Raw genomic sequence first — 24,516 nt, forward strand, 5'->3', positions numbered from 1 at the left:
TATCCAGGTGATTTTATTTTGTGCAACAGCTTGATGAAATAAAGTTCAGCAAATTCAATACAATTTTTTCCCCAGCGTAGGACTGGGCTGATTCTATTATAGTACCACTGGTTTCTCATATTGTCACTGTCCTGCGAAAAACACTTATCTCCAAATTTGGAAACTTTTTCAATTTTGCCTTTAATGCGGAAACATGATTCGTGTAAAAATAAGAAAATGAAAAAAAAAACCGGAGGTGTGTTTTTGACATGACAGTGACGATTTGAAAGAACGCCAATCACGCATGTTGAAGTCCAAGAAATACAACTTTATTTAAGTGTAAACAAAGAAACCAACAACAACAAAACTGCATAGGAAATGTTTAAAGTCCAAAGAGTACAGCGCGAGCAGCAGGTAGCCAAAAATATTATACAGTCTCCTTTGCCTTATTTAGACTGAAGACCTGACATCTGCGCTTCCACTCAGCACAAAGTGTGTGTTCAAGACAAACAGGCAAACACACCTAGCACGCACACATACACGCACACACGTTGGCCCTGACGAGGAAGTGCCAGCAGCACTCATCTAAACTCAGCAGGCCACATCCACTCGCGCTGCCTCCTGGACTGTGAGGGGTTACATTCAGTGGAGGTCTGCTTTGACAACAGATGCACAAACAACAGCTGCTCCCTCCGCGCTGCTGGACCAACACCGATTGGATGAAAGAACGGCAGCCCCCCCCACCCTCCATCCGGACAGATGTTGACGCTGGTTTTGTGCCACCCGATGCTAAAAATATTGCTGATGTGGGTATACGGTGGCGACTAATATGGAATTGTGCGGCGGTCCAGCAGCGGGTTGTAGAGAGCGAGCATCGGCCCGATGCCGTTGAACCCTTTTCTTCACAAAATACATTCTAAAAGGGCCAACGAGCATCAGGTGGTGTGTGGTATTTGTATTTTTTGTAAAAGAAACAAAACGAAATTATCAGGGGGAGTTAATCAAAAGAAATATTTCAGATTGAGATTTTTTTTTTTTTTTTTTTTTTAATATATTTAAATGGACACACAAAAGAATCAAGACTAGCGCTAAGGTCCAAAATGGGGAAAAGGGGAGTCGAAGGGGCGGGGGGTTGTCTACTTTTATTTCTCTATGGGACACATTTCGATGAGACACCAGCAGGACAGAGCTGCTGAGAACTACCTGAGATATATTTTCTTTCCTTTCTAAATTTTCACCAACCATATTTTTTTGTCTTTAAATTCGATTATACAATCATCAAAAAGGAGGTCTACGACCTCGCACACATCACCCGGTGCAGCTTCAATTTTTTTCCTCTCAAAAGTCACGAGAGGGCAGAAATTAGACAAGGTGGCGGGAAACACACACACACACACACACACACGAGAGTGCACTCGACCAGTCACATTTTCAACAGCCATCAGCTCACTTCCTGGATTGTCAAAAAGAGGAAGTCGGCTGCTGGTTTGTGCTAGACCAGCCAAACTGGTGAACCTGTGACTGTGACCGGGGGCTCCGAAAGGCTTCCCCGTGTGGTGCGGGCTAATCAATGAATGCAGAGTGGGAAGTTTGAGGAACTTCCGCAAGTAAAGCTCCTGAGCTGGGAGGCACGCAAAAGAAGCCCCAAGATGTTTTCTGCCTCCAATGTTTGTTACGAATCGAGTCATGGCCGAATGAACAGGTTGCGCTCTGCCACCGAATACAATCGCACAGGTCAATCCTATTCTAGCGCACGCATACTCGTCTTTGGGTACATTTCCTGCTACGATCCATCTCCCAGAAAGTCAGCTACCCGCCCGTTTTTTCCCCAACATCCATCCAAAGAAGACTTCAGTATGATAAGGATTTTTTTTTTTTTTGAAAGCATGCAACAAAATGAAAAAACTAAATAAAAAGGTTTAAAATATTTATTTTTTTCCTCTTAAAGAGTGAAGATCTAAGGATCTTAAAGATAGAACTCTCCAATCTTAGTTTCCGAAAAAGGATGCGGACGTGGATGGACGCAGTAATACTGAAAACGCAAAAACAAGCCGACTGTTGGTGTTGTTCCTCCGTGTGCTAATTAGGAAACCTTTTCTTTAATCACGTTTATAAATGTTGGCACCACAGTCAAGACAGGTCCTGCCGCGTTGCATGAATATTGTTGTGCTGAAAGTTGAGGTAATTCTTTGTGCGACGAGTGAAGCTTTTTTTCTTTCTTTTCTTTTTTTTTTTTTTTTTTTTTAAACGCTCCTGCCCTCACTCCCCCTTTAACAAAAGTACAAGCGGAAATCTACGGAGTTCATCGTCGTGAGGTCAAAGAGAATCAGGGCCCAGCCCTCGTAAGTGCACGCCGTCAGAGAGCCGCGGGATTTATCCTCGGCTGCCCGACTCACTCAACATTTATATCTTTGATATCGTGGTCCAGTGACGTTTTTGTCATCAACAACAGCGTGGTCCTTGGCACAGAACTCTCAGAGATCATTTTGGCACTATGCTATTGACGGGAATATTTGGTTTGGTTGGTGACTTTTATTTTCCTTGCTTTAAAAAAAAAAAAAAAAAAAAAAAATGTAAAAAGGCAATTAATCGTACAGCAAAAGTCAACCAAGCGAAAAAAGCTGCTCAAGGTTTGCGAGATGGAGACACGCGGCCGCGACAAGTTTTCAACAGTGCCACAATCTTTGGTCCTACAGCTATGGGACATGCACTGCGCCGCACCAGTCAAAGAATGAGGTATATTAGTGATGTATAAACATCTGATGAGGTATGTTAACACATGAAGAAAAAAAAAAAAAGAAAAAAAAAAAAATCACAAGAATCAAAAGCAAAAATGAGGTATTCAAATAGAAACGACACACGTTTGAGGTATATGAAAGTGAACAGTAGCTACAAAGTGAGTTGAGGCGTTGAGGTCCACGCGGTAACCAAACACTGACGCTGAATGAACGTATTCCGTCGGGATGTCGATCCGGATCATGTGCGGACAGGTCCTCTCCTCAGAGAAGAGAGCCCGTCAGTGAATCTTTCCACAGTTTTCGCTCGAACAAGGAAGCCACTAACAGAACATGAATTGTCGAGTGCGTTCAAGTGGGGGCACGGATTGAAATAAGGGCGAGATCAAAGGCCCCCCACTAAATCGTGGATTTGCTTACAAGGGTATTTTCGGGGGAACTGCGGATTGTTCTACGTTGGGGTCCAAAAGGGGGAGGGGAGGGTTCTCTTTGGTTTTCTATGCGGCTGGATTCAAAGAGGAGGTCAAAGTACTCGTGCAGTGTCAGCGGGCAGTGCTACCAAACTCCACGAGTTATGCCAGTAACGTTTCCCGGCATTGATGATTATTGACGAACGGGACTTTTTAAAATCTTTTAAATGCCAGTTTTTTAGTTGGCCACTGTGCAGATAGTCTAACTTTGGTTGAATCTAGTAGTTGGTCGATAGACCTCCATCTTTAGAGGATTGGTCTACTAGCGCAAAGGTCTGGAGACGCCGCCGCAGACCGGAGCATTAACAAATTGGGGGCGAGCTTCGGCGGTCACGCCACGTTGGATTGGAAGAGGGCGGCTTTCAACCACATCTTGCATCCAAAGGATTGTACAGTGGAACCGCCGCATATTCGCGGGTCAGCATTCGCAAGGTGCCGAGGAATGCAAAAGCCGCAAGCTATGCTGAAGCACGTTTGGGCTTCATTTGGACAAAAGTAGTGCTTTGCCACCATGCAGTGGCATCTATAGGCAATTAAACCCTTTGAGGGGGGATGGGGTGTCAATTTGTCGTGGATTTTCGGTATCCGCGGCAGGGCTCAGTCTAATTTCCCCCGCGAATAGTAAGGGTTCACTGCATTGTCAAGTCTATTTGATGTTATCATTTTCGTCCTCTGGACTGTCTACTTCTGAGGCTTTTGTCAAACACTGCCTCGGGGGGAGGAAAGGTGTCACTTAACTATGATTAAATCTCTACTTTTGGATCCCTAACAGATCCTGATCTTTGAAAAATTCATCCCCCCCCCCACATCCATTTGTGGGTCCTCCCTATCGGAGGAGAGCAAGCGGTGCTTGCATACTAATCTTTGCAGCCTAGTTGGTCATGCAGTCGGCTGGATCCTGACGACACACAAATCCAGTCGAACAAGATCTTACATTTTGGGGCCTCGGGTCAAAACGTTTTATAATATCGCTACAGGCCTGATCTGTTATAGCGAACACAAGAGTGAAGCTTAAAAGAGGCCTGAAAAGACTGATCATTTCAAATCAGCCAAACTATTACCTGAGCTAATTTTTTTTTTTTTTTTACATCATGTCATTGCGGCATTTCCTCCCCACATTCTGGGTGGGCTGCAATGCCTATGCAAACTCAAGCATAGCGATGAGGGGTCAATGTATCAGCACAAAAAAAAAAAAAAAAAGGTATATTAGAAACTATGAAGACACTACCGTACTGTACCCCAATTCCTTTTTTAGCAATGCCTTCTAATGAGAATGAATCATGCAGCCTCTACAGCGGTCTGAGTATTGTCTCAGCAACAACATTCAGGAGGTTCACTTGACTCATTTTTAAAAAGATGCACAGCATGAATTCCATTACTCCTGTGCAAATAAATCGACTGAAGAGTCTATTTTTTCTTATTTTTGTCTATCTTAAATAAACGTATAGAGGTAGGCTTTTCTTCTTTGTAAAACTTCACGGACTAATAAACCTCTGCTCGTTGACTATGAGTACATTCATAAAGAGCTAAATGAGGTAGGTGTGGAGCAGAGGGTACGAGGTTTTCAAGAAAAGTGAGAAATTCCCTGAGAAGGATACTCGAGAAGAGCTTACAGAAAGAATAGAGCAGCTCACTATGAGGAAGGGAAAATGGCTCTTTTGTCGCTTCTGATTATCCATTTGTAGAGGTCCTCGTTGAAATACGTGCCACAGAACGGATCGACGGCGTGAATTGGAAAAAAAAAAAAAAAAAAAAAAAAAGGTTTGATTTCCCTTCATCAACGTGCTCTCAATCCTCTGAGCTCTCCTCCTCCCATCGTGTCAGTTTTATTTGATTCATTCTCTCGCCTCCATTTCCTTTGTTGAGGAAAAAAAAAAAACACAGCAAAAGGCCAAATAGAGGGAGCGAATGTTGTGTCTCTAGAACTTGAGGATACGATTATTCCCGAAGTCGACGACCACAATGACGCCGTCCGGCGTCACGGCCACCCCGGAGGGACGATCCATCTGTCCAAAGCCACTCCCCTGGGTTCCAAATTTGCATAAGAAATTTCCGTTGGGCTCAAACACTTGCACGCGGTGGTTGCGCGAGTCTGCCACGATGATTCGGTTCTCCTGGTCCACGGCCACACCTTGGGGCCTCAGGAACTGGCCGTTACCGATGCCCTCGGAGCCCAGGAAGCGGGCGGACTGGCAGTCGGGCCGGATGACCAGGAGCCGGTGGTTGTTGAAGTCGGTCACCACGAGGTGGTCCTCGTGGTTGAAGGCCACGCCTCTGGGCGAGTCAAAGTGTTTCCACAGAGCCCCCTCGAAGCCGTACTTGTTGAGGAACGAGCCGTCGGGGGAAAATAGCTGCACGCGGTGGTTCCTGGTGTCGGAAACCAAAATCTTACCCTCAGAGTTGACGGCCACATCCCAGGGGTAGTTGAACTGCCCATTCTTGGTCCCCTTTTCCCCAAACTTCAGCAGGAACTGGCCCTCAAACGTAAACACCTGTCAAGCAAAGCAAATGTGTCAGAGCGCGACATGTTTACCCGGGGAGGAGCGAAGAGCGACGGAGCTTTGTTTTTACAAGTGCGAGAGTGAGTGCAGACATTTTCAGCGGCTGCTTCGGAACTCGCGACCAATAATATTTGCATTTGTCAGTGTGGGTGTTTGGAGGCTTTTAGAAGTTATTCTCAGCAGAGTTTCGGACCTGCACACGGTGATTGTCCTTGTCGGCCACAATGATTCGCCGCTGACTGTCGCAGGCCACCCCGGCCGGACGATCAAACTGCCCGGGTCGAGAACCCAGAGAACCAAACTTATGGTGGAATGCGCCACAGGGCTTGAATATCTGGAGAGAGTCAGGAAAACGTCAAGTGGAACCATTTCAACGGTATACTAAAGTTGCTACAGTCACACACGGAGCTCAACAAACTAAGTTCAGTCCAGATATCGTCAACTGTATTTGGCTAGACTTTCAGTGGTGTGCCCTTGTTTTTGCACCATTCCTTTATTAGGGATAAGCAATTCACAAAATTGTATTCAACAAGGCCCCCATTTTTGTGATTCTTCTCGTTTAGAAGGCCATGGAAAATATCTATTCGGAGAGGAAACAAGACTTTTCCAACAAAATCGGTTGTAGGGTACCAAGCGATACATGAAAGCGACCTGAACATTCGTTTTTCCACCCTTGGTGCATACGAAACAAAAAATAATAATATTTTGTACTGATCTAATCGTACCAGCATCAATCCTGACCAAATGTCTCTCGCGACACAGATTAGAGCATTTTCATAAAGAATTGCAGCAAGTAAAGGCTTTCTACCTGTATGCGGTTGTTGCTGCGGTCTGCCACCACCACATATCCCTCCTTGTCCACGCTGATGCCCCAGGGACGGCAGAGCTGACCATCGCCCTCGCCCTCACCCCCGAACGATGACACTTGGGAACCCAGGGAGCCGTAGCTTCGGCCCGATTTCACAAACACCTTGAAGGGGCTGCCCTGAATGTGCTGGTTGCACACCAACACCGACACAAGGTGCTCCCCCTCACATTTGGCCATGTAGCTAACTGTGTACGAGCCATTCTGGTGGTCGGTCACCTCTGCGGCCGACAGGTTGGCGTCTGCGACCGACATGACGATGGCCGTCACCATGTCTCCGCCGGAGAGGCGGGGCTCGCCGTCATGGTCGTATCCAATCACAGTAAAAGCCGCATGCTTGCCGCGAAGCGCGCTGTTAAGACCGTCGCCGTGCGCTTTGGTGACTGGCGCAAAGGCTCCACTGCTGATCAGGCCCATGGATTGGATGGCTATGTACAAAGCCTGGGAAACAATGTAAAAAAAAAAATTTCAAATGCAAATATTTGCATACCAGTTCAAGAGACAGGAGCTTGAAATGAAAGTGTTTTGGGGATCATATTTTTAACATCATCGAAAAAATATAGGCCAGGTGTGTCACCACTGGCAGCAGGACGCAGTCACAAGTAGCAAGCGTTTAAAACCTCACGCGATCCTACCTGGTCTGGAGGCGTGAACATGAAACGGTCGTCCTCCTGCGGCTGCATCAGGCCCCTCAGCGCTTTGAGCTCATGGATTTGGGTGAGCATTCGCTCGCGCGCCAGCAGCACGTCAATGTGGCGGCCCTCGTCCAGCACCTGGCTGACGGCGGCGATGGTGCTGTCCAGCTTGGTCAGACTCTGGTGCAGTTTTTCCACCTGCAGGTACAGCGACTTGGCCTTCAGCTGACGGATCTTCTCCAACTGCGAGGGGCGAAGAGGAAGGGGATTTGTCCAAGTTAAGACAATAGACTTTGTCGAGAGGCTGCTGATCAAGTAACGGCATAAAATTAGTTTCAAACTGGGACATTTAGCTTACATTTTCATATTTTATTGAATAAAAAAAAAAAAAAAAATCTAAAATATTAATTAAACAGTTCAATGAAATAGGACATTGTAACAAAACAATTGGGGGATAAAACTGTCAATGTCAATTAGTCTAAAAAGGTTTTTGATTTTTGTTGCACTAAATATATCTTTGCTCATCTATATATGTCAAAATATATGGCCGTGTGCCATGATTTTTTTTCTAATGTAAAATATGTGCCTTGACAATAAAAGGTTGAGGAAAAACTGCTTTATATGACAGTTTGACAACAACATCTCCATCCACAGGATGGCAGCAGTGTGCAGAATTGTTTTTATCCACATGAAATGTCCAACAGCCAGTTTTGGACTTTAATGAAAAGTAAAGCACTTTAAGCTCATCTTGAGCTGTGTAATCTTTGTAATTGTGATGTAATTTCCCCCATCATGGGGTGCCACAGTCATTTTATATCGCAGAAAAAAAGAGAGCATGTCCAGTAAACAGCATACATACCATGCTGTGAAAGTCTGTTCAATGTTACAGAGGGATGACATGATATTTAGTTCTAGTACTCAGACAGAAAAAAAAAAAAAATGCTCAACGTGTTGAAGCTGGCGGTAGAACCTGAGAATCAAGGATTGGCTCTTAGCGTCACCTCACAAAAAGAGAGCTTAACACAATAGGCTGACCGCCTGCAACAGTGAGGGACGCTTTCCAGTCCCTCCCTACTCTGGCTCCAAAAGAGAGCTCTTTGTTGAATCTTGGCCTGGGTAGAAGTGTCATTTGCACATGTGAGACTAGATTTACACTTTACAATCCATGAAGACAAAGCCCCTTGTTGGCCTTTCGGGTGGATACCCCGATGAGGGGCATCCATGCCGACGCGTCGGCAAGATGCAGGGATTAAAGTGAGGGACCTTGATCAGTCTTCTCTGTGGCAAAGCAATCTAGCCTGCCAGCGCAACTCCCACACAATATGCATCGCCGGTCACATCGGTGATGAGTCTAACAGGTCTGCAGTGAGGAGACACAAAGCCGCGTGACTGGAGCATCTTCTCGGATTTGTTTCGCAGACAATGCCGCCCATCATCGCGCTCTCTGGTAGGAAGCTCCTGCTGAGCCTACGGGCTCATCATGAGTGAGTCATGCTCATCTCATGAGCTTTTGTGCTGACAGGGGGAGGGGGGGGGGAGCGGCGGGTTTACTCAAGGTTTACTTGGTTAATTAAGCAACTTTATCAATGAAGCTGCTGTGTAAAACGAGCTGACAGCTGACCAGCACAGCCAATTCTCAAAAGGAGCAGAGAGGGATTGATGTAGTGTGGGGCTCCTGTTCTCATTTGGAGTCCAAAATGAAACATCAACTTTTGCTCTTTTTTGAGAATCGACGCTCAATAACAGAGAGCGGGGGCTCTCATCTTGAACGGATCAGCGGAGTTCTCCTGCAGACATCTCGGGTTTCAGGCGCACACTAAGCTCTGTGGCATTCCTCTAGGTCCACACTCCTTGTAGAAAATCTGAGAATTTACCGCAGCGCAGCACAGTCTGACATCTTTTTCATGGCTAAAGGATTCAATTGAATTAAAGTGACATTTACAGCCACGTTGAAAACCATAAATACATCCATGTGCCCTCGCTGAGATCCAAATCTCCGCCAGCACTGCTGCAGACAACCGTAATCTGTCTGGACTGACAGAACAGAATGCAAAGGAATAAGGGCTGTATTGTTATTTTTATTATTAGCAGGTCTGCTGAGAACGTCGTTATTAATATTTTCAGGCCTATTTGACATCTCCGCCGCACTTTCATAAATGGGTGATGGATAGGGAGGGTAATCGGATCAAACATTTTAATAGCGGTGTGGCGTTCTGCAACAGTAAATGCATTATGAGCGGAATATTCCAAAGGCAACTCAAAACTATAAACCGTGCGCGATATTGACTTTGCGCCGCATGACACCCATCGACACCTCCCCTACTTAACGCGCGGCTTTTATCCGGCCCGACTGGTATTCCTGCCGCTCTCGCCGGCATTCCTTGAAAAGTTTAGTAAGCGGACGGAGAAAGTCTGAGCGTCGCAAATCTTACTGACAACTGCCCTCATAAACACAACAGTTACAAGGGGCTACAGAAATCGGTCGTGTGGCAAAGACTGACGAGGGACCGAGCCACAAATGCATCACAGGTGAGATGAGGTCAACAAACATAACAGGAAAAAGGGTTTACCTTCCACAGTAGTTCACACTCTCTCTCCTCCAACGCTTTCTTATGTCTGAGGACCAGGGCCTTGACTTCGGTCTGCACCACCTTCGCCTTAATCTCCACCTGCTCCGCAATGGCCTGGACCTTCTCCATGCTCAGCTGGAAAGGAAAATAACACGCATGATGTGGTGTGACCTAACTTGGAAAAGGAGGACACAAACCTGTCTATGCTCATGCTGTCTGTTTCCAAGCAGGAATTGAAGTTGTTAGGCGCGATTTTGAAAAGTAGTTATTAGAAGGGTTGGACGAGTCGCTAAATATAGATGCAAAGTCGCTACTTTAGCGACACTGACAGTACTTTTGTAAACCAGCTCAACTCAGATCACAGCCATGTTAGTGTGTGTCAGCGTGGTCGCGCTTTGACATTTTTTTTTTTTTGTCGCAACTTCTGTTGGTCAAACGCATCTTGACAAACTTGGATTAACCGAAAAACAAAAGATTAATCGTTAACCGTACCACAGGGATGGTTATCCTCTTTCGATGAAAGGTGTAGCTTCAATAAGGAAGTCATTAAGCATAAACGATTTTTCAGTCAAACAATGGAAAAAAAAAAAAAAAAAAGTGACGCAATCATGTTGCAGGTTTGGAGAAGGCGTAAAGGAGAACGCACCCAACCCCTGGTAACAAATAATGATAATTCACATTTTGATTTGTTTAAACTTGACAATGCACAATTTGTGCCAATATTTATCTGGCCGCTCCTTCGGCGTTTTGTGGAAGGTCAGAGGGGGAGGCAGACCTCACAGGGACAAAGGGGAGGTCGGATAAGGCTGCCTTTGTGATATTGGCCGCAGGGCTCAAAGGTCAACTAAACCTTACAGGTCATGATCTGCAACCTCTGTCTTAGGACGCATACCACACACCCACCCCCCCCCCCCCCTCCCCGCTGCAAGCCCTGCCGGAACAAAGACCGGCAGCGGGGTCAAAAAGAGAAAAACTCTTCTTTGAGGTGGGCATCTAAAGCGACAACTAAATTAGTCTTCCTGAAGGGGCAGCAGGAACGGAGAAATCACCATGATTTGAGTCGCAGTCCCATTTCCCTGTTAAGCAGGATCCACTTCATCATATTCCTCGATCTGTTCAATATTTACTCATTCAGTCTAGCTCCTTCAACGACCACTCTTCCTTCTATCATCTGGATGCCCTGTGGAAACATGCTGCCTCTCGCACGTCAGTCTTGGTACTACAACACGCGTACGGCTTGGGGGAGGAGACTCCAGATTGTTGGTGGCGATATGGTTGTGTGTGTGTGTGGTGTGCTCTGTTGGTCATCGAACACACCAAACGAGTCAATATTTTCATATGCCGCCTTGCAGACATCGCCGTTGATCAAAAACATTTTCAATACGATTACGAAAATAGAATATAGATATTAACCCGAACGCCGCATTCAATGACAATTCTACACTAATGCATTATTTTTAGGCGCCCTTGCGTGCAGTCTTTACGGGCTCTTTAACTCCTTTCCGCATATTCCCAGCCGAGCACAGCTTGCTACATAAAGAGGGTCAAAGTGGCCAATCAGACCGCAGAGGGACAGAGCTCGGGCCAAACGGGAGTCACAAGACCAGGGTCAGAGGTCAGGGAAGATAATGGGGGTGGAGTGGGCGGAAATTTCCTACCTCGGGGTAGAGGAGTGCGTGTGTGTGTGTGTGTGTGTTTACATATTATCTGGCGTCAGCATTTACTCCTGCGGTGACCTCCGACAGAATGGACAAGCAAACACTAGCCGCACAACAACGCAAAACGCCAGATGGTTGGCTAGCTTCTCGTGAAGCTCAGCTGCTAGCTAGAGTCCCTGGGATGTCTAAAAAAAAAACAACAAAAAAATACACCACCCACCGGCCGAACGCGGGCTCTGTGGGACCCGGTTTCAGTTTCAAAGCCTGCTCCACGTGGCGAGCGCTCTGACATTTGCCGCAGAGACGATCTGCGCTGCGCTGTGCTGAGGAGTTGGAATTTCGGGAAGACCCCGGGTGAACTCGGAGCTACACATGAATAAGCGAGTCACGCAGATGTAGGTCACCAAGATAGGCAGAGGTGGGGCGCCAGTTGTGCTGAGGAAATAGCGCGGGCTTGCATGTAACATGACCTTAGATAGCATTTCATGTTTCCAACCATGTCCTACCAAGGTCATAAGTGTGTGTTCTAAGAGGACTGACTGATAAGAGAGTTGACTTAAAGAGCACTTATCTGTTGGAATGTTGACAGTTTTTATAGATCGCTTTGTACAAGCTTACGATTGGCAAAAAAACATTTTCATTAAAATTTTTTTTTTTTAAAAAAAGGTCTCCATGTCTTTATAACAACATTCAATGAAAAAACAAACACATATGCTGCTGGAGATTCACTAGATGGAGTCAAATATTTAATGATTTTACAAAAGCACTAATGGAGGTTTCAAAACTGAGCAGGTAGCGCTGCCTTATAATCAAGTTAGCACCCGCCTCATATACTGAAATGCTTTTTAATTACCTCCGCCAAGGAGCTCTCATTGCCACTTGTTTATTTATTGGCAGGATTTCGCAAAACATTTTTTTTTTTTTTTTTCAATGACATTTTCAAGAGGACATATTTTATGACAGCTTAACTGAATTTCGGAGTAATAATGCAAACACCGTAACACATTAAAAGGGGTGAGTATCAATGATTTGATCCAAAATAATTCTGTCATTTGGAATGTATAACGCAAGACACACATGTGGATTCGAAGTCACTTCATTTGCATACGCTTCTGCTCCAGTGTATTTCTCTCTGTAATGTGGAACCTCAAAGGGCAGCCCTCCCTTCCTCCATTCCATAATTGGCTAAATGAAGAGAGGCAGTAAGTGTCTGTGAGCGTCAGTAACGGGGTGCACGAGGGGGCATGTGAACAAGAAGTGGGCGAAGTGTTCCACTTCTTTCAATGAGGAGGGGATTTTTCTTCTCTCTCAAATCCTTTAAATAGTTCACCAACCCTCCCCCATTCTCCTCTCCACGCCCCCTCCCCCTTTGACCTTCATCTCTACCCACCCCGGACCTCACCCCGTGTGACTCGCCCCCTTTCAGGACCAGCTGGACGCCTCCAACTCAAGCGGGGGGGGGGGGGGGAGAAAAAAAAATAAAATAAGCAGGGACTGGTCACTGGTGTGCTTCTCAACTTTTAATATAATTTAATTACAGTATGTCTCACTGCACAGTGGTTGAGATGCATACGTTTGGAATTGGGTGATTTGAATATTGCTGCATGTCATTTCATTTGCGCAGGCTGATGAGGACCGCGCGACGGCCTAATTCTCCCTTGATGCTTTGTCTATTTATTCCTGACTGCGCAAGGATCCTCACTTGGCAAAACGGGTGCCCAAATTCAATATAGGACCGGCATGCCTTACTATGAAAGCCCCTTTTACGCTGCCTATAAAAACCACTTTTACTGTGTCGCTGCTGTGTATAAACAGAACAAGATTGACCCGGTCTGCGTGCAAGGTTATTCTACGACGCCTGTGTTTGGTTTGACACTCGACACTCACTTCTCCTGCTCCGCTGTGTTGAAAGCTGTCAGGCAAGTATTGACTACATCACACCAGAAAACAGCGCCGACACTGGGTCATCCCTGTGGTGCCGCTGTCCACCATTAGCAGAAAGGAGTCCAACTCACCTGCACGGCCTGTCGTCCCTTCTGTGCATCAGCCAGCAGCTGGATAGTGACGGACCTGCAGTCCTGCACCGCATCTTGGAGGTAAACAAAAGTGTGGCCCACGTGACGGCTCATGCTGCACTCCCTGCAGATGGGCACGGAGCAGCTCTCGCAAAAGAAGAGAAAGACCTGCGAAAACAAGCGGGCGGTCCATTGTTACAATGGATTTGTGTGTCCGGAAACACACGAGTCACGAGTATGAAATCATTTACGGTATGTGTACGTGGTTGTTTGGCTGTGTGTGCCTTGCGACTGGATGGTGATCAGTACAGGTTGTACCCCGCCCACTCGTTCCAACGTCAGCTGGGATATGCTCCAGCTCAGCCGTGACACAAATGAGGACAAGCACGCTCGGAAATGAACGGACGGATGCTGGCTCTTGAACGGAATGATATTAGCTGATTCAAAAGCAATTTCTTTTTGGCGGAACTAAATCAAAAACAGCTCAATTTACACAAATAATTCATGCACACAAATACATCTGCTTGGGTGTAACATCCCCCCCCCCGCAAAAAAAAACAAAAACTAATCAATGAGAAAATATTGAATGACAAAAGTCATCCATATGCATGAGTGACCTGCAAGGCTCATTAAAAAAAAAAAAAAAAAAAAAAAAATCATGGACTAAAGGCAATCAAAACTTGATCAATAACCATTCTTAACGCGGAGCGTGCTCGCATTGTTTTTATTAAGCAGCACAAGTCATGTGACTTGACAGAAAAGTGTCCACATCCCTTGAGGGAAGGTCGTTTAACCTTTGTTGCCAAAACCCAAGATGCGCTTCAAACGCCGCCTCCGAGCGCTGATTGGTTGTAATGAAAGGCTAATTAAGTATGCGCTGACCAACATATCCCAAAGAGATGCAAGATCAATGGGCTCCAATAGCAGCGAGCGCCGAGTGGATGGGGATGGGCCTGCAATCAATCCTTCAATAACAACCACCCTCCCTCCCCAGGGGTCGGCATAATCTAATGAGACGCACGCTCACACACGCACGCACTTTTAGCCGACTTCCTTCCCCTTTCTTGTTCTTTTCTTTTGACCGTAGCCCAGTTTCAGCCCTGCTCCATCACTCAAGAAGCTCCTCTTGCCTAGTCTCTCTTTTCCACCTCCTCTATTGACATGCCCTAAATTCCAAGGGGACACGGCATACAAAAGAGAGGAATGCCGGAAGTGGTGCAAAGCAGAGGCTGGATGATGGCAGGCAATTTGGCAACAAAACACACGTCATAAAATATATACGTTACACAAAATGCCTTATACTGTATCTCCATGTGTAATCCGTGTTACAAGGAATCTCAGAATGCCATTGTTTGGGTCATGGAAATAGATCGGACATAGGCATGTTGAAAAACAAAAATCGTATTTCATTAGTTGTACGCAAAAGCCTTCAAGTCTGTAAATGGTGTTTTTTTTTTTTTCCCTTCATATTGTCAACAGTTCAATGGGTTTGACAGGTGAAGAAGTCATTCATAATTGCAAGATTTCAGATGACATAACACACGGCACCTTTTGGAAGTCCGCTCAATATTATTGACACACGCTGGCTATTCCCACGGCTCGGGTCTTTGTCGTTATCTGCTGCTTTCCAAACATTCATTAATAGCAACTGGAACGTTTCCCCAAGTAGATAGAAAATGGCACATTGGACACAAATTGTAAAGATCCTAGCCTGGAAACAAAAGAACTATTGTGTCTATGAATCTATTATTAGAATCCAGTTGCTTTTCGCCTGGCGTTCCCCTGCTGTGGGATGGTGGGGGGATGGCCCCGACATGCCACCACCACACGCTACTTCACTCTCGGCACCAGGCCTCAGCCACACGGGGGGGGGGGTGCTGGTCGGTGGTGAGTTATAGGATTTCATTAGTGCACCGGATGTTACGCTCTCTCCCGCTCTGCCCATTAATCTCTCACGTTACCAATTTACACTAAGATATGCCCCGCCCCGTTTGTCATAAGCCTTTGAAAAGGCTGGGTGACACTTCAATCATGCATTACCATTTTTGTTTTAATTTTGCTAAGCGTCCTATGTAAAAGACGAAAACCATTTTATTTATTGATATAATGTCTTTGACGGTTTGTCAAATTGAAGGTGTTGGGTTAGTATCCATCTGAATTGGACCATTTGAATGAGCCATTTCCCTCAAAATTATTAGCGAGTGTGTGACGCCAAATTTCTGTCTTGTCTAATGATTTCAGTTCCAAACTTCATATATTTTGTGCGCTCTTTTTGTGTCCTACATCATTCTGCTTTAACACTCAGACAGCATTTAGTTGCTTACTGGTGTGTGGCTAGAAAATGCAGAGTCATTTTCCAAGTGTATACAATGTATAGTTTTTTTTTTATTTTATTTTATTTTTTTTCCAACACGATGTATGATACTAGTGAGTCATGGCGACCGCCTCACTCCCTCCCTCCCTGCAGGCACTGGGAACTAGGGAAGAGGGCACGAACCCAAGCAACCAGTAAAATCTCTCCGAGCAAGCCGAGTGGGGGGAGGGGATGCCGGCCTAGAAATGTCACACTACACTGCTAGAAAATAACTGGGCCTGCTCTACAAGAAGTGCACGTACAAAGGACTAAACCATTTGACTGACACTGAGAGACATTTTACCTTGCGCGAAAGGTATTTCCCAACTCTGTCCTCATTAATCGATGAAACACATGCACAGAAAATGCACCAAAAGGTTCTGCGATGATGGAAATGTGATCTAGAGGGATTTTTTTCTTCCCCAAAACCATGTAAAATGAAAACGTGATTAAAAAAAGACTGACAAAACAAATTTTTATGTTGGAGTTGCAAAACACTTTCGAATTACTAATAAAGTAGCGTCACTGTCCAATGATTGAATGACACAATTAGTTTTTTTTTTTTGTTTTTTGTTTTAAACCCCAAACTAAGAAAATGCGTTTTTCCAAAAAATATAAAAATAAATACAATTTAAAGATTCATTTGATAGTGGTGTGTATCTACTAGCATACTCAAGAAAAATACATTTGTCATAGCTAAGATTGTAAACCACACGCGTTTCGCGCGTAAATAAAGTAACTGAATAATTTCAAACGACATTTTTATTTAACTACAATAAACATTTGCCGTCTGTTTTATCTTTCAACTGCAGGATTTTACTATTTGTCTTTTTCCACATGGCAGTGCCTGGGGCTTTTTCCAGTTAACGATGTGTCAACAGGCAATAGACTAGCAAAGTTCAGGTGTGGGCGCACACTGACACGTCACAAAGCGACATTCCAACAGGCTCATCACATCAAATGTATTTGGCAGCTTGAGACAACCACAATTAAGAACTTCCTGCTCTGAACTGAAACTGCAGACACCAAGTCTGGCTTTAATGAAAGCCCCCAAAAATGCTTCAATTTATTTATTTTTGTACCATTCAAAATAAAAAAAAATGAAAAAAAGGCACGAATGTAGATCATTTTATTTTAACAGTATTTAACCTTTAATAAGGGGGCAATGCAACTATGAAAAAGTCATGAACTGGTCAATGTAAGGATGAAATAAAGACCTTTTTAAACAATACGCGCTTAGTAGGGCGATACGGAATTAAAAAATGTTTCACATAAGTATTTCACATCTGTCAATATTGATAATTACTGATTTTTTTTTTTTACAAATCTATCAAGAAGAAGAAAAACGGCTTGATTACAGATCAAATTTAAAACATTTCAATTGAAAATTATTTGTAAAAATACCATTGAAAATATCTTGGTAGTAAAAGTAATTTTCAAGGAATGTACACCGTTTATGTCCATTGTAGTGTAGCGTAGCACAAAATGCAAAGTTGCTCCTCCAACAGTGCACACTTTTCGCTTATTTGCGCAAGACGCTACCCCAAAGTGGTATCGTTGATTGTTACGTTTGGACAAAAAAATAAAAATAAAAAAAAAAGTCTCCCAAAGCAGTTGCAGGACCTGCCAATGCTATCCTGGTGAGAGTGATTCTCATTTTATTTTCAAATCATAACGGCTGAAATTTTGAGTAAGTCAATAAAACACATCAGGGTGGGATCAAGTCTTCTGGGTTTATTGTGAGGGTACAATGTAAAGTCTATGACCTAACATACCGACGTAAACCAAGTATTGCGTAATACGATTAAAACGAGCTGGGCATCACCCAGCCCCTCCTCACTTTTCCTGTTCTTTCTCTTTCTCCTCCCTCCTTCCTATCTCCTTTCCTCCCGGCTGGGGCCGCCACCCTCTCGTGGCAACCTCCTGTTGGCCGTTTGCCATCGACACAACGCGCATTCGGACACGCCTGTCGATGTTTTGAAACTCTGCCAGATACGAGACGCTCGAGTGCGGCGGCGCGGGGGGGTGGTGGCTCCGATCCGCCGATGCGATTGGACGGGCCTCCGAGCACAGAAGGAAAACAAACCGTCATCATCTGGCCTCCTTAGCAAGCACGTGACTGAGTATCGTGTGCTACAGTACGTACAGTAGAGAGGGAAGGGGAAAAAAAAAAAAAAAAAAACGAGGGAGGGGGAATGGGTATGGGGGCGTGGGAGGGGCGGGTGGCTTGGTGAATATAGAGGAGGGAGAAGAGCGTGTTGTGGTCACATTATGAACACGTGCACTTTGCAGGTGCATGTTAGCGTGTCATACTAAGTAAGGCGTGTGACAGTAATAAGAAACACCTTGATGTCAAGCAGCCATGTAAGAACGGAACATGACTAAGCATTTGCACTCAAAGTCTTCATGCAAATTTGGTGTTGCAGTGAAGAGAGACGGCAGTAAAGGCCAAGGCCTTTTTTGTCGATTAACTTTATAAGGGCCAAAGTGCTCGGTTGGACATCAAAAGCCAGGACACACACACACACACACCCCCACACCCACTCACTCACGTAACACAGGAAACAAGGCAACGCCATCTAATTACAGGCCACATGTTGCACGTTAGAAGCCTGGAAGTCAGAACTTCTTAATCCAACTCGGCCAACTATTTGTGCACTCACACCAAAGTCCTATTCACAGGATAACTACGCGCAGATGGCAGAGGTTATTGGAAAAGAAAACGCCGCCGCACACTCGCATCCAGGAGTGACGAAACCAAATAGCGACAGCTGACTAAAGGGGGCTCGCCTGCCTCCATAACTTCCATTGTCTCACAAGACAAAAAGCCGGTGTAAAGCAGACAAAATGGAAACTACAAAGCCTTCCCTTTGCCTTGGATCAAAAGCATGTGCAAGGCTCAGTTTTCCTGAAACAATTCTGGTCGGACGGGAGCATCCAAGCGATTCATTCAACTTGACTCATTACTCAATAGAATACAGCCACAGCCACTCAATCAGACTATTTAGTGAGTTTGTGGGAGGTAATTCACAAGCGCAGCCAGGCCCTTTGTGGCGCTGACGACCGTTTAATCTATGGCAAAGACCGACAGAGGATTAACATATCATTAGCCGCTCCTCCGACGGAGCGGCGCGTGGATTTGGGTGTCGGAGGGCGACATCGCAGCAAGACCAGGGCGCTCCTTTGGTGTAATCCCATTTTCCATTTCAACTTCCACACACAAGCAAGGAGCTCGCTTGTGCCGTCGATGCCGCCGACAGCACAGACGCAGTCAACCCTTGAGTTTGAGCTTGGTTTTTAAACAAATGATTTCTTGAAAACGCTCAAGCAAACCTTGTGTCAACTAGGGCTGCCACAAACGATTATTTTGCCGGTCGACTAATCACTAATAGTAGTCGCGATTTGTCGACTAATCGGATAGTATATAAATCGCGGCAGCGAGCTGCTGCTCTTACAATAAGTATCATTCGCTTACATCTTAAATTCTTTATGTACAAACTAATCATGAAGGCAAGCTGATAGTACATTCAACTTGTATTAAACTTTGCAACTTAAGCCATTATTCCTGACATGTTTGGAAATAAATGAGCGACTTAAATTGATGGCGATACTCTGGCCTTAAATGTTTTTGCTGTAATTCTTTAGTGCGTTTTAAAATTGAACCAAAACTATACACTAGGCAGAGTTGCACAAATACAGTGAAATTATCTATGAATATAAAAATAAGTACTTGCATACATATTCCACTCTTCTTGGGCACCAAAACTTTTTTTTTTTAACGGAAGGTAGTGAAATCAGAGGAGTAAATTGGGAAAATGCTCTGTGCTACAGAAAGCTAAAAGGTTTTGTTATTCTTTTTACTAGTATGCATAATTTAAAAGTAGTAAATTGATCTACACTATCAAAATGTGGTATGCACCTGTAACAAAAAAAAGAAAGACCTTTTTTTTTTTTTGCACTATAACATAGTATAATTGTGTGCATAACATTTCACCACAATGAGGCTCGTGGACAACCACCAGGATGGCGTGCGGCCGTTTTGGATGATGCGAAGCCCAGCGACGCACAGGTAGAGAAAGCCTGACCTTGTCTCGTGTCATTCCCTCCCCCAAGGACCACAGTGAGCGAGGGCGGCCTTACTGGGAAAAGAAGCTCTTACTGGAAAACTGAGCCCACCTATTTACTGGCAACGCAGGGGGAGGGTCACCGCGAATCTCAATTGGTCCCTGCAATGCATTGAGAACCGCAGATTATGCAAATTAACTGATTACAATAAAACAGAGCTTGGTTGCGTCCACGGTATTGCCAAGAAAGTCAGTTGAAGGACGCATCAGCATTGTCTTCCTATTGCCCAGGGTTTTGAAGGGATTTCTAGTAAATTTCCATGGCAAGTTAAACTTGATTGAATTTGAGAAATATTCCAAATTTGAAACTTTCAACGGGAATTTATGGGAATTGAGGCACATATTTTAGCATAAACACTGTTTTGTGATCCACAAAATGTGACATTTGGTTGTTATAGTCAGAATTATACTAAAATATATTTTCCCTAACTGTATTTAAGACAAGATGGCTGCCTCCTATATTGAATTTGAGAAAGATTCCAAATTCGAAACTTTCAACGGGAATTTATGGGAATTGAGGCACATATTTTAGCATAAATATTGTTTCGTGATCCACAAAACGTCAAATCTGGTTGTTTTAGTCAGAATTATACTAAAATATATTTTCCCCAACTGTATTCAAGACAACAAGATGGCTGCCTCTCATCTGCAGGACACAAATTACCTCAAGGAAGACATTTCCTCTCCCCACATGAACCAGAGCTTAGACAAAACTACCCCCTCTCCCATCATACGTTATTCATTCGGACCATATGGCTCAACCAAGATGGTTTCCATTGCAGCCAACTTTATCCAGATCACATGATCAAACAAATAACTTGAGCATGGGTTGTTACTTTGAGGATTGGGGGGGGGGGGGGGGGGGGGCATCTTCTTTCCCGAATGCCTGGTGTGGTACACATTAGGCAGACTGCATGCTTTTTGTGCATGCATGCGTGTGGAAATGCAGCCATTTTGACGATGAGGAACTAGGCGAAGAGACACTCCGCTCCCTTTGAACTTCTTGCCATATGGTCCCCGAGTACGGTTCTCTGCCATTTTGCATGACTACAGTGATTCCCAACCATTGAGCTGTGAGAGATCACCAGGTGTGCCGCAGGAAGTTACACCATTTCACGTAATTGGCCTGAAAATCATTTGACAGGCAAAACAATGAAATATTCTTCCATTAAACAGCAGAGGGGTACATAATTGACCCGTGCAGACATTTTTTTGTAACATTTGTTTGGTGGCATGCCATCTGATTTTTACTGTTGAAAAGCATGCGTCTTGGCTCACGATAGGTTGGGAAACATCAGAGGGCTCCAACTACCCTTTTTTTTTTTTTTTTCTAATTTACTGATTAATCAGATGAAAGTTGATTTTGCATTCTTAAACACAATAACATGCAATCGAGCTGCAGGGATTATTGTGTCCATGTAGGGTCGCCGCCCTCAATATCTGTGATGTTAAGGGTGTATCGCTTTAAAAAGGCGCGGCCTTGCCTGGTGAGTGACATGGGCATCTGTAAATGAGTGTATAGTGTTGGTTAGCTGTTAACTGGACTAACCTGTTAGCCAGTCTGCGTCTTGGGGGACAAGCTGTGGCCATCGGCGGCCCGTTTATTAATGTGCTTAAGTATTTATCCTATTACCGTTTGCGACTCTAGGTTAATTATTTGAGTTTTCGAGAAATACTAAACGGTGTGGGTGCACAACAAAAAAAAAAAACCCTGGATTTTAGGGGGCTAAAACAGTCATTTAAATTAACTTTAAAATATACATTATTGAGATTTATGGCAACAATGTTAGTTAGCACGACAAAGTCAGCAAGTTGTTTGCGCCAAACCAATTTTTTTGAGTTGTTTTTACTTATATCTTTAAATTGGGGGACATTGCAAGGAAAAACTAGCTCTAAATTTGGGGGGAAAAAAATGTGGGAAAGCCAATAGTAAAACTAAAAATATTTTGTTGAATTACCCAACTTAAAATTTTGTCTAAGTTTGTTGCCTTGAAATTTTAACCTTTTTATAGTGTGGTGTTTTTGCTCACCTCATTGTCATGGTGTTGGCAGAAGCTCATGCGGTCCTGGAAGAGGGACAGCAGTGCAAAGTTGTTCTGCAGGGACTGGGCGAGGGACACCGACATGGCCGGTTGGCCGGGGTTGCTGTTGACACGGCCCAGGTGGAGGTTCTCCCCGAGCCGCTCGATGAAGTGGTCCTTAGTGAGCCTCACCCGTTGATGTGCACGCACGCAGTTGTCACACAGATACTCTTGGCAGTCAAGGCAGTGGGACGTGGCCAGGTTCTCCTCATCGCATGAGCTGCACTGAGGCTCTGCCATGAGATGCGGGGGGTGCAGGTGGCCTCCGTGGGTGGCGTGGAAGCCGGAGGAGCCCATGCCTCCTCGATTGGGGTGGTGGTGGCCATTCTTGTTCTGGATCTGCTCCTCGGTGCTCACCACCACGTCCAACAGGTTGCTGAAGAGGAAGTTAGAGGAAGGCAGGGAGTCCACGCCAGCCTCGGAGATGGACACCTTCTGGTCGCAGGTAGGGCAACGTAATTTGAGTGGATCCCCCGGACTGCGCTGGCCCTCCAGGCACTGCCTGCAGAAGGCATGGAGGCAGGGCAGGACGTGGAGCCTCCTGCTGGTCTGGCTGGAGGAGGAAGAGGTGTGGGAGGAGGAAGAGGAGGTGGACGAGCTAGAGGAAATGGGGGCTGAGGAGCCACACAGCTCCTTGCAGAGCGGGCACGTCTGCAGGTCCGAGTCGGGAAATGAAGCCATCTGTGGCGTCACCTCAAACACAAGGCTCAGTTTACAGTTGAGGTATACATTTGGGCACAGGTTGAGCCGTTGTGTTGCACTGGAAAAACACTGTTGCTTGAGGTAGATTCATGAGGCATTAAAGTGACTTCACGGGGAGAAGGGTGTTCATCTGTGCACAGATATGTCTCTATTACATAACTCGGATATGATGCAAAAAAATCAACGAGGTAATCTTTAAATTGAATTATCCAGTGGCAGTAAGGCGTTATCAATCAATCCCTGAAACGTGACAACATCGAACAACGTTATTGATTCTGTGCAGGAGGCAGGTGGTGTTAAATTGAGGCAAAAAAAAAAAAAATCTGGAGTGACTGGATCGGCGTCTAGGTGGAGGGGGCACGGCCTCTCCTCCCCCACCGGTTAGGCAACATGACCACAGAGCTAGGCGTCCTGGTGGAAAAAAACAGCAGTTTCGTTCAGTTTAGGTCTTATGTTTTCGCCGTCACCATGGATGGGGATTGGATTCAGTTTGGAGTCGAACCTCGAACCAAACGGTGGTCGATAATTCAGCAAAGCGACAACCACTGAACGGACATTGCGTGGAAAGCACGTTAAAAACAAACATACAGTCTCTTATAGATAACCCTCGCAGCGGGGGGAGAAAAAAAAAAAAAAAAAAAAAAAAAAAAAAAAAAAAAAAAAGGTCTACCTCTCGGCTATCCTTCCTTCCCCACGGTGGGCTCGTTTTCGGCGTGGAGGAATTTCACGCAGGCTTTTCCTCAGACAGCATGGGGTATAGGGGCGGGGAGGGGGGGAACACACCAAATGAATTGTCCAAGCCTCCACTCGGTCGTCCACGCTTATGTTTGCTTCGTCCGGGAAAGAACCATCAACACGGGCTGCAGGTACGAGCTCCCACGGGCGCTTGTTGCCCTGCCTGTGGCTCCGAGAACAGCTCCAGTAAGACTGAGGAGAGAGGAAAAAAATGGACTCACTTCCGCTGCAGGGACGAGGAGGAAGGGGAGGAGCGGACGTGGGGGGTGCACACCGCGCTCGTACCCAAGTCTGCGTGCGTGCGTGCGTACGTGCGTCCGACGTTAGAATTCTGTTGGGGGATGGGGGGGGACTGTCAAAGTGTACATTCACGACAAAAGATTAATTTGTTTAGACGCTGTTAAACTCCAATCAAACGACATCGGATTAAAACTGTGTGTGCTCATTATTCATTATATTTGATTTACAGTCCCTCAGGAAGTAGCCGTATACCGACAGCGCATCGAGCTAACATGATTGATGCTAATATTGTGCCGGCCCACTAAGATGTTAGTTTAAAGTAGACATGCTTTTACTGTGCTGTACATGTTTATCGTGTCAAATACTACTCACAAATCACTGTGTTGTCTAGTCATGACAATTTAAGTCGTAAAACGCATAAATCATTCATGTACTAAAGGTAATGAACTACGAAAATGTCTCCACTCACCTTCGTTTTCCATCAGGATGCCAAAAAATTGGACGTCAAATTTGAAGACCGAATTGAAAAATAAACGTAATCGGGGAATTGGGGAAAATATAGGTATATCACTTAAACATTAATTAACTCATTCAGTGCCAGACATTTCCAGACCCTCTTTTACCCTAACGTTTGAAACATATATAAATTCCTGGGATTGAATGGCTGGAGTGTGAAAAGACAGAAAATAATCGCTCCTTGGCAGTGAATGAGTTAAATAAATACAGATTAACTCATTCAATCCCAAATACATATCTATGTCAAGAAAATATGCCCTTGGCACTGAATGAGTTAAGCAATTGTTTTTTTGTTTGTTTTTTTAACTTGCAGACGTGCTGTTTTTTCTATTTATAT

The 24,516-nt window shown here is 45.0% G+C and overlaps 1 protein-coding gene across 1 annotated transcript; it reads right to left on the minus strand.

Annotated features, from left to right (window-relative positions):
- Positions 1-286: 286 nt before the first annotated feature.
- Positions 287-23,313, minus strand: trim71 (tripartite motif containing 71, E3 ubiquitin protein ligase). The gene is made up of 7 exons (XM_086015288.1): positions 21,936-23,313; positions 13,429-13,596; positions 9,756-9,890; positions 7,186-7,428; positions 6,494-6,991; positions 5,879-6,019; positions 287-5,676 (listed from the first exon to the last, which is right to left on the minus strand). Exons 1-7 carry the CDS (start codon positions 22,665-22,667, stop codon positions 5,104-5,106), a joined length of 2,490 nt encoding a protein of 829 aa, XP_085871414.1. The 5' UTR covers positions 22,668-23,313; the 3' UTR covers positions 287-5,103.
- Between the last annotated feature and the right edge of the window lie 1,203 nt (positions 23,314-24,516).

This window comes from Filicampus tigris, chromosome 18 (assembly GCF_054856515.1).
Source record: "Filicampus tigris isolate MCC_2025a chromosome 18, RoL_Ftig_1.0, whole genome shotgun sequence".
Lineage (NCBI taxonomy): Eukaryota > Metazoa > Chordata > Actinopteri > Syngnathiformes > Syngnathidae > Filicampus > Filicampus tigris.